The 13,019-nt window shown below is 45.8% G+C and overlaps 1 protein-coding gene across 2 annotated transcripts in view; it reads right to left on the reverse strand.

Annotated features, from left to right (window-relative positions):
* Ift56 (intraflagellar transport 56) overlaps positions 1 to 12,009 on the reverse strand; it is a 39,123-nt gene extending 27,114 nt beyond the window's left edge. For both annotated transcript variants that reach the window (XM_051174684.1, XM_051174683.1), the window contains exons 1-7: positions 11,951 to 12,009; positions 11,359 to 11,496; positions 8,513 to 8,605; positions 6,858 to 6,972; positions 5,368 to 5,417; positions 2,183 to 2,328; positions 1,114 to 1,285 (exon numbers count right to left, since the gene is read on the reverse strand). In XM_051174684.1, coding sequence (XP_051030641.1) covers positions 1,114 to 1,285; positions 2,183 to 2,328; positions 5,368 to 5,417; positions 6,858 to 6,972; positions 8,513 to 8,605; positions 11,359 to 11,496; positions 11,951 to 11,953 — 717 coding nt within the window. In that variant the 5' untranslated portion in view covers positions 11,954 to 12,009. The remainder of the gene's footprint in view (positions 1 to 1,113; positions 1,286 to 2,182; positions 2,329 to 5,367; positions 5,418 to 6,857; positions 6,973 to 8,512; positions 8,606 to 11,358; positions 11,497 to 11,950) is intronic.
* Between the last annotated feature and the right edge of the window lie 1,010 nt (positions 12,010 to 13,019).

Raw genomic sequence — 13,019 nt, forward strand, 5'->3', positions numbered from 1 at the left:
AGACAGGTCCTAAAGGGAAAAAGTCACATAAGCCATTTTGGACCTGGAAGGTTTATGAGGTTCACAGATGTTACTACCTGCACAAGCTACACTTAGGAGACTGAGGTGAGAGGGTAAGGAGCTTGAGGCACCCACATCTCTCAGTAAGACCTCTGATGACTTGGCCCGACACCAAATAGGACAAATGGGAGGAACACATGTCTAAGAAGGCAATAATGAAGAAAGAAAACACAGAGAAGCCTGATCTAAACAACATCTGAGGAGAAGACTTCACCAGACCATCAACTGTACAGGTTTGCATGTCCAGTGGACACTGAGAGAGGAAGAGAGGAAGAGAGAGAGAGAGGAAGAGAGAGAGAGAGAGAGAGAGAGAGAGAGAGAGAGAGAGGAAGAGAGGAGAGAGAGAGAGGAGAGAGAGGGAGAGAGGGAGAGAGAGAGAGAGAGAGAGAGAGAGAGGAAGAGAGAGGGGAGAGAGGGAGAGAGGGAGAGAGAGGGAGAGAGAGGGAGAGAGAGGGAGAGAGGAAGAGAGAGGGAGAGAGGGAGAGAGGGAGGGAGAGGCGTCTAGAAGCTGTGACGCATGGGAAGTAGTGGGTGTGACCTGGACACGAGGGAGGGAGGAAGGGATGGATTTCTTGGGTTTCTAATATCTGCTTACTGGACAGACACACAGGGTTGACGGGCAACCGTAGAGCCTTGAGGAGACTTTAGAGGGGGAGCTGAAGCATTGGCTTTAAACATTTACATTATATTTATATTATTATGTGTCAGTTAGGTAAAACTATCTAAAATATACTAGATACAACACAGATCATTGAGAAATTAAGTTCCTTTTTAATTTTAAAAAAGAAGGTATTCTGTGGCACACCTTTAATGCCATCACTGCAGAGGCAGAGGCAGGCACATCTGGCGAGGTCTACACAGGGAGTTGGAGGCCAGCCAGAGCTAAGTAGTGAGACCTCGTTTCAGAAAGAATGCTTGTACAATTACTTGGTTATGCTGGCACTAACCGAAGGACATTAACCGAAGGACATTACTACGGAGCTGTAGACCCTGGAGTTGATGGGCTAACTCCCATTAGAACAGGACTAATTAGAAACGCATGCACATGCCTACCTCAGCTGCTTTGCCGTTGTACAGACGAAAGTGATTACAAGCCTTGAGGTTGAGCGCGATAGTGCTATCCGGGATTTGCTGAAGGTAAACGGCCAGGACTTCTTGAGACACATCATAGTAATCCAATTTGTAGTAGCAGAGGGCCACATAAACATTGAGGGCCAGGTACTCCCTGTTAGCACAAAGACTCAAGTTGAGGTGTATCTCAGACGCTGATCCCTGATACAACCAAACGGTTTCAAAACATCTTCCTTTATTACTGACAAATTCATTTGATTCTCTCCCAGTTTTAATCTGGAGTACTAAATAATCACCGCTTTATCAATTCAAGGTCATGTATCAACTGGGCGAGTCTTGTACTACAGAAGTAATGTGATAACAGTGAGAGAGAATGAGGGACAGGGGATGCAGCATGCTTACAAGAAAAGGAACTACACATCTGACTTGGAAGGGTACTGGACACAATTCTCATAAGGGAACAAATGTGTTCTATATAAATTCTTTGGGGAATCTACCTCATACAGTTTTCATTTCTAAAGGAAAACAAGTAAGTGTGTGAAAAGAAGTTTGTTATTTAACGTTCATAGACTAAGTATGTACAGTCAGTCTGAATCCAATCAGTTCTAATATCTTTAAGGAAAAGTAGAATCCCTCTGTCATATTATATTAAATGTCTAACTGCAGACTCAAATGAACAATAAGGCAAAGAGGGGGCGAGAATCTGCCCGGGAAGGAAGAAAGCAAGACATCATTAGTGCATTTCCCCCCTGAGTTATACTATTTGAGTGTCTTTAAACTAGCTTTGATATACTTCTCTTTGATAAAAGTTTTTATTAGAATATTTTATTAGAATATATTTAGCAACCAAAGAAAAAGGGTAGAGAGAATCCGATGTCAGCAATACCCAAGGAGTTCTTAACTGGATCAGATTATCAGTGAAACAGACTTGAAGATGTACGTGGTGGTAATGGGTCCAGAGGACACCTGGTTTGTAGCCAAATTAGATACGATGGAAACTAGTGAACAGTGAGCGGGCTGCGATTTCGAGAGGGCAAGAAAGAACACAGACCTGTTATCCAGCAGTATCCGCTTGTATATATCAATGGCTTCCTGGTAATGGGATCGCATGTAGTGGATTGAGGCCAAACTAAGCTGGTCTTCTTTGATATCCTGAAGATTCTGATGAAAGTTCATCAATTTCTTCTCATCATTAAACTACAATTGTGAGAAAAGGCCCACGTTGGTGTGAGGGACACTCATGTGATGAAGGTCTGAATTCCTCACTGGCCACTGTGTCCCCACTCCCTCCAGCTCCCCATCTCTTTGTCCAGCTGCGGAGAAGGAGAAGGATGCAAGCCATCTCTGGAGACAGAGCCTTGGCAATGGAAAGGCCGTAAGTTACAGTTATCCTTAATTACTTCATATCTCCACCCTACGCATCTCTTCTCCTTATGTTTCTCTATCTTTCCTTTTTCTTCTTTTCTTTTCTTTTCTTTTTTTTTTTTTTTACTTTTCTTTGCCCTCATCCCTGAACAATTCTTTCCCATTTTTTTCTATCTTTTTCTTTGATGAATAGTATGTAATCAAAATGTATTTGTCATCATGTAACTTTATGAACACAATTTTGTATTTTCTGTTCTAGGTGTTTTTATCTTCTCTTCAGTTACCACATGTGGAGTTCTTGTTTTACACTATGAGAATTCAACTTTTATGTTTATTTTATTATAAGGTAGTTATAGCCCTGTGGTGGCGCACGCCTTTAATCCCAGCACTTGGGAGGCAGATCTCTGTGAGTTCGAGGTCAGCCTGGTCTACTGAGTTCCTGGACAAGTTCCTAAAGCTACATAGAGAAACCCTGTCTCAAGAAAAAAAAGTTATAAATAACAACTGCCTTCGTTTCTACATAGCATTGAATTGATACATTTTGTATGTAACTCCTGATACAGAGTATTCACTCCCCCGGTGCTTCCAGTCTTTATTTTTAAAAAGATTCCTTTATGCTAATTTCATATGTGTGGGTGATTCCCAGCAAACATCTCTGTGCATCCAGTGCCCTTGGGAGGCCAAGGAGGACACTGGACCCTCGGGAACTGGGTCACGGCCCAGACCGTAACCGTGAGCTGCCACACGGGTGGGTGCTGGGAACCAAACGCAGGTCCTCCGCAACAAGTGCCCTTAGCAGCTGCGCCTTCTCTCCTGCTGAAATCCTAACAGCTGCGCCTTCTCTCCTGCTGAAATCCTAACAGCTGCGCCTTCTCTCCTGCCTACTGAAATCGTCCTTTAAAGGATCTGCTTCAAACAGCAGGCGCTGAAGGACAGCCTTCAGTGGGAGCGCTGGTTTGACTGGGACAGCCTTCAGAGGGGGCGCTGGCTTGACGGGGACAGCCTTCAGAGGGGGCGCTGGCTTGAGTCAGAGTGGCCCCACAGTCCCCATTCACTGAAACTGTTGGGAAGGACTAGGAGGTGTGGCCTTGTGGGAGTACGTGTGGCGGTGGAATGGATGAGACACTAGGGGTGAGCTTCGAGGTTTCACAAGCCCAAGCCTGGACTTTGTGTGGCTGCTGCCACTGAGCAGGACGTAGAGCTCTCGGCTACAGTGGCCGTGCCAGGCCCGCCTGCCTTCGCCATGATGGTCGCGGTGTCTCTTCCCAGCAACAGAGCAGTGCCTGAGAGAGGGGGTGCTAAGAAGCAGGGCCCTGCCTCTTCAAGGAGGTGAAGTGCTACTGAGGGACTGTGCCCCACCCTCAATTAAAATATAAACTCTGGAAAGGAGCACAACCGAAATGAAGAACTAATGGATTTAATAAATGATTAGACATGATTTCAGCAAAATTAGTAAGAAATTTCCTCAAAAAGCATGTATATTTTTTGGATGTCGGTGGCACACGCCTTTAAACCCAGCACTCAGAGGCAGAGGCAGGCAGATCTCTGAGTTTGAGGCCAGCCTGGTCTACAGAGTGAGTTTCAGGACAGTCAGTTCTACACAGAGAAACCCTGTCTTGAAAAACATAAACCAAAAAAAGAAAGAAAATAGAAGCATTTACCTATGACATAATTAAACAAACTATTTGTGCAGAAACATTATTGATGTCCTACGAGGAACACAACAAACCGAAAATATAAAACCCTCAACAACCAAAAGAACTGCAGTAGTGTAAATGGCATATGCTATAGTACTTCTAAATGCTATAAAATAGTCATAATAACAAGCTAGCAGGGGACAAATATGCAATTTTTAAAAACTAATTCAAGAATACCAGAAAGGAGAGAAGGCAGAATTTTGATCATTTGGGACAAACAGAAACAAGCAATCAGCCAGAAGCCCTGGACCTGGGTGTGGTGATGCACGCCTTTAACCCCAACAGCTGGGAGGCTAAGGCGGGAAGCCTGCACGTTTGAGTCACCTTGGGCTACGCAGCAAGTTTCAGACCAGCCTGTACAACATAGTGAGATGATACCTTAAAAAGCCAAGGGTGCTGGATACAGCTCAGTGGCAAAGCATTTGACTATCATGCACAAGACCCTAGGTGTAATTGTTGGTTTTTTGAGACAGGGTTTCTCTGTGTAGCCCTGAGCATCCTGGAACTTACTTTGTAGACCAGTCTGGCCTAAAAACTCAGAGATCCACCTGCCTCTCAGAGATCCACCTGCCTCTGCCTCCCAGTGCTGGGATTAAAGGCCATGCGCCACCGCTGCCCAGCCCTGGGTTTAATTCTTAACTCTGTAATTATAATACTCCTGGCCACGCCCCTTGGGAACTTGGCACAATGCCTCTGTACACATGACAAGTTCTGTGCGCGGGTGCAGAGGTCTCTTTAAGGTAACAACTGCACCTACCGTCTCTGTCTCTTCTCTTTCCTCTGAGAAGGCAGCTCTCTGCCTCTCTCTCCCCCTTTCTCGTTTCTCTATCCTTACTCCCTGACCGTCCACCAATGACCTTTCCACAGAAAGGTCCCCTGCAGGTCCCCGTCTGTCCCGTCCCACCTGGTATTATTCCCCTCACCCGCTGCAGAATGCACTGAAGGCCCCACCTCCAGCCGCATTCCTAACAGTGGTAATAACAATTATACTGTGAAATTCTTAAATGCATCAAATATACTTTCATATGCTACCTGTTTGAGACTGATTAACTTTCTGTAAAACAATTTAGTAACGTTAACAGAAATGTCTAGTTAAATACTTTCCAACACTGTTGGCAAAAGGCTGAAGAGGAGAACGTTTTTAAAGCGAGCATGTGGATAAGAACATGAGTACCTTGTGAGCCAGATGGAACAACAGGCGGTTTTGGAGCCGGCTCTTTGGAGCTGAAAGAAAAAGAACCATGCTGCTTGGTAAAGAGTTCAATAGTTGGTCTGCAGAGCTGGCTCCAAGGTTCCGAGCACTCGCTGCTCCTGCAGAGGACCCAGGTTCAGTTCTCGGCACTCACAAGTTTACAAGTGTTCATGACTCTGATCCAGGAGATCTGGTGCCCTCTTCTGGCTTCCAGGAGCACATGCAGGCAAAGCGCTCACAAAAAATCAACCAATAGTCTGTGAAAGTTAGTCCCTTGCCACAAGATGAACTCTGGTGGGTTGCCCAAACCCTTGTCTGGCTGTATGTGTGTCTGCTAGAATAAGGTGTGGTCCCCACCTGCAGGAGCAGCAGCAGCAGCAGCAGAGCATCTGCTCTCCACACTTCTACCGGATGGATGCTGCTGTGGTGTCTTCCCACAGCACAACACTCCACACGCACACAGTGCAGCCCCGCTCTGTGCGGTCACACGAAACCAAACCCTCGTTATGTCACCCCACAGTCCCCGCGCAGCCACCACATTTTGCTGCTCACTGCAGTGTTTTCTCAACTCCTCCTGCAATCTCCATCTCCAGCATTAAACCGGCACACACTTTCCTAATTCCAGAGTTATAGTGTCCCGCTCCCTAAACACCAGTGCAGTCTACTACTCCAGGGACCCTCTACCGCAGTGAAGTGCCACCTTTGAACAGGCACCCAAGGGAAAAGACTAACACCCTTCAAGTTCCAGTGCTTACAGTCTTTTCAGTTTTCCAGTTCTGGACAACCAAATCTGTGTCTCCTGTACAGAGCAAAATCATACTTCGGTGCACAAAAAATGAAAAAGGTGTGTGTGTGTGTGTGTGTGTGTGTGTGTGTGTGTGTGTGTGCGCGCGCGCGCGTGCGCGTGCACAAGCGTGTATGGAAATGAAGCTGGCTGTGTGAGACCTTTCTGTGCCTAACAGTCTTCTCAGTACAAACTCTTAGAAACAGTTACTGAGCTGGGCACTGGGGGCGCACGCCTTTAGTCCCAGGCAGAGGCTGGCAGATCTCTGTGAGTTCAAGGTCAGCCTGGCCTGGTCTACAGAACAAGTTCCACGACAGGATCCAAAGCAATACAGAAAAACCCTGCCTCGAAAAACCAAAAAAAAAAAAAAGAAACAGACAGTACTCTAAAGGACATGATGATTACTTTTGGAAAAATTACACTAGCACATATGAAAAATGGGGTACAAATTAAAAATTAAAAATGGTTTCAAGTTCCCCATTTTCTTTTTTAAATGGGTAAGTTTTATACATATAAATATGAATCCATTTTACCTAACAATTTATTTTGGTGGTGGTTGGGGGGGACCAAGGTCTGTCTGTGTAGCCCTGGCTACCCTGGGCCCTGCTATGTAGACCAGGCCGGCTCCGTGGTTATAACAACGGACAGAGACATTACAGCAAAGGTGATCTGTAAAAGACCATTTTACCTTTAAAGCCAGCAGCTTCTGCTTGCTTATACATCCCAAGGAAAAAGTAGGTGCAGGCCAAGTTCACCCACACTTCTGGGTTGCAATTCTCCTCCTTGGTTGCATTTTCATATTCCTGAAAGAGACAATCATTGTCTGTTCTAAAGTGGGAGACCAGTGCTCACTGGCAAAGCAGCTACACCTTGGGGGCGCTGCATCAGCTCGGCATTCTCTGCCAGAAGAGGTTAGGCTCACATGTAATTACACCCAGACAGGGCTCCTGGACACAGAATTTACACTTTGTTTCCCCCTCATTTTTAACGTGTCTTAGAAACCTTCAGAAATTAAAACAATTAAAATATCTCTTGCTGTCCTTGCAGAGGACCCAGGTTCGATTCCTAGCACCCACATGATGGCTTACAATCATCTGTAACTCCAGTTCCAGGAGATCCAGTGTCCTCTTCTGGACTCTGCGGGTTCCAGGCACGCATCTGGTTCACATACATGCATGCAGGCGAACACTCATATCCATAAAGTAAATAAACCTAAAAACATTTAGAAAGAAATATAAAAGCAGAGGTATAGCTCAAAGGCAAAATGTTCACCTGGCACACGAGGGGCCCTGGGTTCAGGCTTGTGCTGATACTAATATGTTATAAAGGCTCTCATGTAAAAGTGAAGGGCGAGTAAGATCCAGACTCACATGCCAGTCCATAGATAAAAGTCTTCCCATTTGTATAGTTACTTCTTGGATTTCATTTAAAACCATTTCACAATAATAACTTCCATTATACAAAAATAATACTAACAAAGTATTAAATATTCAAACATACTGGAATGCTACACATGCTCTTTGTTTTATGGGTTTTCGTACGAGCGTTTTAGTTTGTATGTTATATAGCAAAGTGTGAAGCTGGGCAGAATATTTGTCTCTCTTTTTTTTTTTTTTTGAACTAACTCACAAACCAGCAGGTTCCCTGGAGCACTCCTTCGACACCCCCCACCTGTCACCTGTCCCTGTGGCCTGCCTCTGAACCCCCAGGGCGGGCGGCCTCGGCACTCCGCCTGCCTCTGAACCCCCAGGGCGGCCTCGGCACTCCGCCTGCCTCTGAACCCCATGGCCGCGTGCCTCTCAACACTCCGCCCCACTTGATTTCCCCTCCTGCTGTCATACTGAGTAGGACAGAAAAGACCAATCACATTATTTGTTTAGTGACTTGCTTACAGCATGGCTTGTAAGGCTATCTGCCAGGCATGACTTCACTTGCACAGCTGCAATGACAGGCTGTTGCCCCTGACAACCGGCAGGCTGTCACCGAGTGCCACCACACTGTTTACAAAACCTCCCTCACTAGCCAGCACCTTTACAGTTTGCAGGAAGTGAGAGCCCAAGCCAGATCTGGGATGGAAGTCCGTCAGAAGCTTTCTGGCTTCAGTCTTCCAGTGGCGTTTCCTCTCTTCCAGATGGGTCATAGTGCTTATTCCAGAAAGATCCCCGCAACAATATCCCATGTGTGCTGTTAGCCTCCCCACCCGTCTCTGAATCACTACAGGGTTGGGGAAGATAGTGATCAATTTCTTTCTTTTTCCTTTGTTTGCATCTGCATTATCTCCTTCTGCTGCTACCCTGAGTATGTGATGCCATTTGAGACACTGTAGGGCTGTCTCTCACTGACCTCCAGAGCTCTCTTGTAGTCGCCCAGGTGAAAAGCGCAGTATCCAATCCACAAGTTAGTGTCGTCTTCCTGCTCTCCCACGTGGCGTTTGAACTTCTCATTAAAATGTCATGAAAAGAAAATCACAACAAAAGATTTTAGTAGCAAATGCCTTGTTTGCAATTTATTTATTTATTTTTATTTTATGCCCATTGGTGTTTTACCTGCATGTATGTCTATGTGAAAGTGTCAGATTTTGGAGTTATAGAGAGCTGTTAGCTGCCATGTAGATGCTGGGATTTGAACCCCGGTCTTCTGGGGAAGCAGCCTCTGATCTTAACTGCTAAGCAATCTCTCCAGTTTTTATTTTGTTTAGGAATGCTGAGTAACAGATAAACAAGCAAAATGCTAAACAATAGAAGCCGGACAGTATGCAGTTCAATGAAGAGTCCACTGACAGGAGCCAGCAGTCCCCTACTGTCACAGAAGTCCTCTTTTCAGGCATGTTGGATTTGTTTTTCTGTGTTTGCTAGCACCTTATTCCAGAAAGTATGTGAGTTAGCCAATAATTCTGGACGATACTCAAGAATTATGTAAAACATTTAAAGCCATCCAGGTGGTGGTGGCGCACGCCTTTGATCCGAGCACTCGGGAGGCAGAGGCAGGCAGATCTCTGTGAGTTTGAGGACAGCCTGCTCTACAGAGCGAGTTCCACTCTTGTTTGTGTCCACTACAAAGACTTAACAATTCCTCGGCTAACAAAAAGTAAGTTTTACTTCCGAGGAAAGGACTGAGAAGGGTTCTCAATTACCACTCCTTCTACTTTCATTTCATTGTTGTGATTAGGTCCTGAGCAAAACAGCTTAGGGAGCTGGGCACAGTGGTACATGCTTAGCTGGGTATGCTGGCTCACAACCTTAATCCCAGCACTCAGGAGGCAGAAGCAGGTGGAGCTCTATGAATTCAAGACGAGTCTGTTACAGTGGCACCTTATTCCACACCCGCCATCAGCCTGCTCTGTTGTTTAAGGTCAGCCTGGTCTACATAGGGAGCTTCTCTCAAAAGACCCAAACCAAAATACAGCACCACTTTGGTTGAAGAGCAATTCCTTAGTCAGAGGTAATACTATATAGAGACTTGCAAGCAGGCCTGACTTCAAATTTCTGCCTTGCCTTCCCTCAGTGTGGACAGTCACTTGTATTTATAAGCCAAAAAAAGTTTTGTATTGTTTCGATTTTGCTTTGTTTTCATCTTTAATCAGCCCAGGTATTTTTATTCTTAATTATGTGTACATATGCATTTGCTGATCTTCTAGAGGTCCTGAGTTAAGTTCTCAGAACCGGCATAAGACAGCTCACAACTTTCTGTAACTCTAGCTCCAAGGGATCCAGTTCTTATGGCCTCTGGGCACCTGCATTCAGGCAGACACACCCACATACAGACACAAACAACTACACATCACTTTATAAATTCTTTAGAAAAAATAGACATGCAGTTGAGTAGGTGGCACACATCTTTAATTCCAGAATTTGGAGAGGCAGAGGCAGATGGATTTCTAAGTTTGATATCAGCTTGGTCTACAGATCAAGTTCCAGGGCAGCCAGGGCTACACAGAGAAACCCTGTCTTGAAAAGACAAAACAAAATAGAAATGTATACGACATTCCATCCTCTGATTTTTCACTGCTAGAAAGTCCCTGCAAGTCAACTCTACTACCACAAAGGCTAGGCTGACGCAAGAAAGCCAAATAATTGTACTCAATATCACAGCACTAGTAAGACACAGGAATACCTAGAAACGTGGATAAAGCTAATCAAAGCAACTATTACGGACAGTTCCAGAGATGCACAATATATTTACATTAAAGGGCCAGGGGAAATGCAATATAGCAGGTTGTAGCACAGTACAGCCAGACCTTGCTGTCAAGACCCTTTACTTTATCCTCTGTGTACCCTTCACCCTTCTCTACCGTGTGCTTTCCACATGCAGCTTCTCAAAGTTCAGTCTCCCAGGACAGTTTGTGTCCGGAACGCTTCTCACATCACTCACCCCAAATGCAGCTTCCTGAGCAGCACAGCAGACCTAGTGAATTCAAATGGTAAAGGAGCAGCCCGGGAACACAAACATCTAAGTAACTACCCTGCGCCTCCAGTGCACATCCAAAGGTGCGGTCTACACACTGCGGCTTGTCTGGGGCGTAGACCTGTGGCACAATGCTTCCTTGAGGCCTGAGGATGACCCCCAGCTATGGTTCTAGAAAGAGAGGACACTGATGTACAGAGGTGAAATGTTTTATGGGTTTACAAAATTTTTTAAACTAAACGTGGTACAGTGACTTAATTTTTAAGCAAAATATTATAAATATAAAGGAGTTATAAATCACCCAGCAATTACGATAAACAATGTGTGAATTGACATTGTATTATGTGTAATACTGTATTTTTGGGTTAGATTCACCATCTGTGGGACTAGAAAAAAAAACTAATTTTAAGTGTATGAGTATTTTGTCTTCATCTATTTTTTGTTTGTTTCGTTTTTCAAGACAAGGCTTCTCTGTGTGGCTTTGGAACCTATCCTGGAACTCGCCCTGTAGACCAGGCTGGCCTGTAAGTCACTGAGATCCGCCTGCCTCTGTTTCACAAGTGCTGGAATTAAAGGCATGCGTTACCACTGTCCGGTTCAGCCATCCTCCAGTCCAAAATTTTTTTATATTTTATCAGGTTTATAGTTAATTTTCAAGGTGGAATATGTGTCTGGCTATATTTACATGGATTCCCCACAATGTCCCCACCTATTCCAATAGCATAGTAACCAGCATTCACCCCGACATCCACCAGACTTAAAAGTAAACCTTCTTTGGACATTACCTCCAATAGGGTAATGGCGCCGGTGAAATCTCTTTGCGAAAGTAGATCCTCTAGTTTTGGAATCTTCCTGCCTTTCTTCTTTCTTTTGTCAGTGTGCGGTGATTCCCCGCCCACGGCGGGTTTGGCCCTTGAAAGCATCTGTAAAACGAACAGCAAAGACGGTGCAGCTCAAAAGTCTTGTTTTTTGTTTTTTGTTTTTTTTTTAAAACCGAGAGCAACAGCTCTGTGGTTTCCAAGCCAAATCCTTACCAATAAACACTATTCAGACACCTTCTAAAGACGCGTTTTATTAAAAGAGCCATCACCTCTGAAGAGGAGCCAAATAGCTACTTCCAGCTACTCGTCCACAATGGGGCTTCTACCACCTCATTGCTGCCTGGCTGTTTTTCCAGTCCGCAAGCAGACCTGGTGTCGGGGAATGGAGGAGCAGGAGGGAAGAGAGCATCGAGGTATTTTCCTTTGCGTCCCTCGCTTGTGCCCGTGGAAACGCTGGGGAATAAAGGGCTCGCCCTCTGCAGAGTGCGCCGGGCGCTAGAGCCCGCGGGAAAAGCTCTTCGGAGCTTCCCCACCCCTTAACTCTGGAGCCACTAACCATCTTGGCGTCGGTCCTGTGAGCCCCCGCCGCAGGCAGTCAGCACAGGCGAGCGAGCCTCGGCCAGGCGCCACATCCACGGAGGCAGCGAGCTCCGTCTCCACGGCAACGCCGCCCGGAGGCTGGTCCTCCGCTGACCAGAGCTCGCCCGGGAAATCGGAGCGCTCGGCTTCTTGGTTCCGCGCGTGTCCGCGGCTGGAAGAAGAGCTGTTCCTCTAAGTGGAGCAGACAGACCCTTGTCTGTGCTGCGGATGAAAACGTGGTTGTGTCTCTGCTTAGGAATGCAGTTTAGGAAAAGTCGACTTTAAATTACTGTTGCAATTAGACAGTGTGTTTCAGACTCAACGCTTCTTGGGAAGGTAATTTTCAAGGACCACTTCCGTTTTGTCTCACTTGAATCCCACAGTCAGTAGCCCGCTGCCTGGCCATTTGTCTCTGTTTTCCGCTGATGTCCGCTGAACAGACGGGTAGTTTGGAGGCAGAAGTGATACAGAAACATTTCCTCAAGACACTGTTAGTTCCAAAGATAGGAGGAGAAAGACCACCGACCCAAATCTCGGCCAATTTAGTCAAAGCAAGCGATTAAGTAGAGCAAGTTTACTTTTTTATTAATTGATTTTTCACATTCCAATCCCAGTTCCTCCACTCCCCTCGCCTCCCATCTGCTCCTCAGAGAGGATAAGAACTCTCCTAGGAAGTCTACTAGGTCTGTCCCATCATCTCGTGAGGCAGGACCAAGGCACCTCTCCACCCCACACCCCTGTGTCTAGGCTGGGCAAGGGATCTCCATATAGAATGGGCTCCACTAAGTCAGTTTGTGCGTTAGTGTTAGATCTTGTACCCACTGCCAGTGGCCTCATGCACTGTCCCAGTCACACCATTGTCTCCTATATTAAGGGAGTCTGTTCCCCATTTGTCAGACCCGAGTCAGTGATCTCTCACTAGCTCGGGTCAGCTGATTCTGTGGGTTTCCCTATCTTAATCTTGACTCCTTTGTTCATATTATCGCTCCTCCATCACTTCGATTGTACTCCAGGAGCTTGACCCATTGGCTAGTTGTGGATTTCTG

The sequence above is a fragment of the Phodopus roborovskii genome, unplaced genomic scaffold (assembly GCF_943737965.1).
Source record: "Phodopus roborovskii unplaced genomic scaffold, PHOROB, whole genome shotgun sequence".
In the NCBI taxonomy this organism is placed as follows: domain Eukaryota; kingdom Metazoa; phylum Chordata; class Mammalia; order Rodentia; family Cricetidae; genus Phodopus; species Phodopus roborovskii.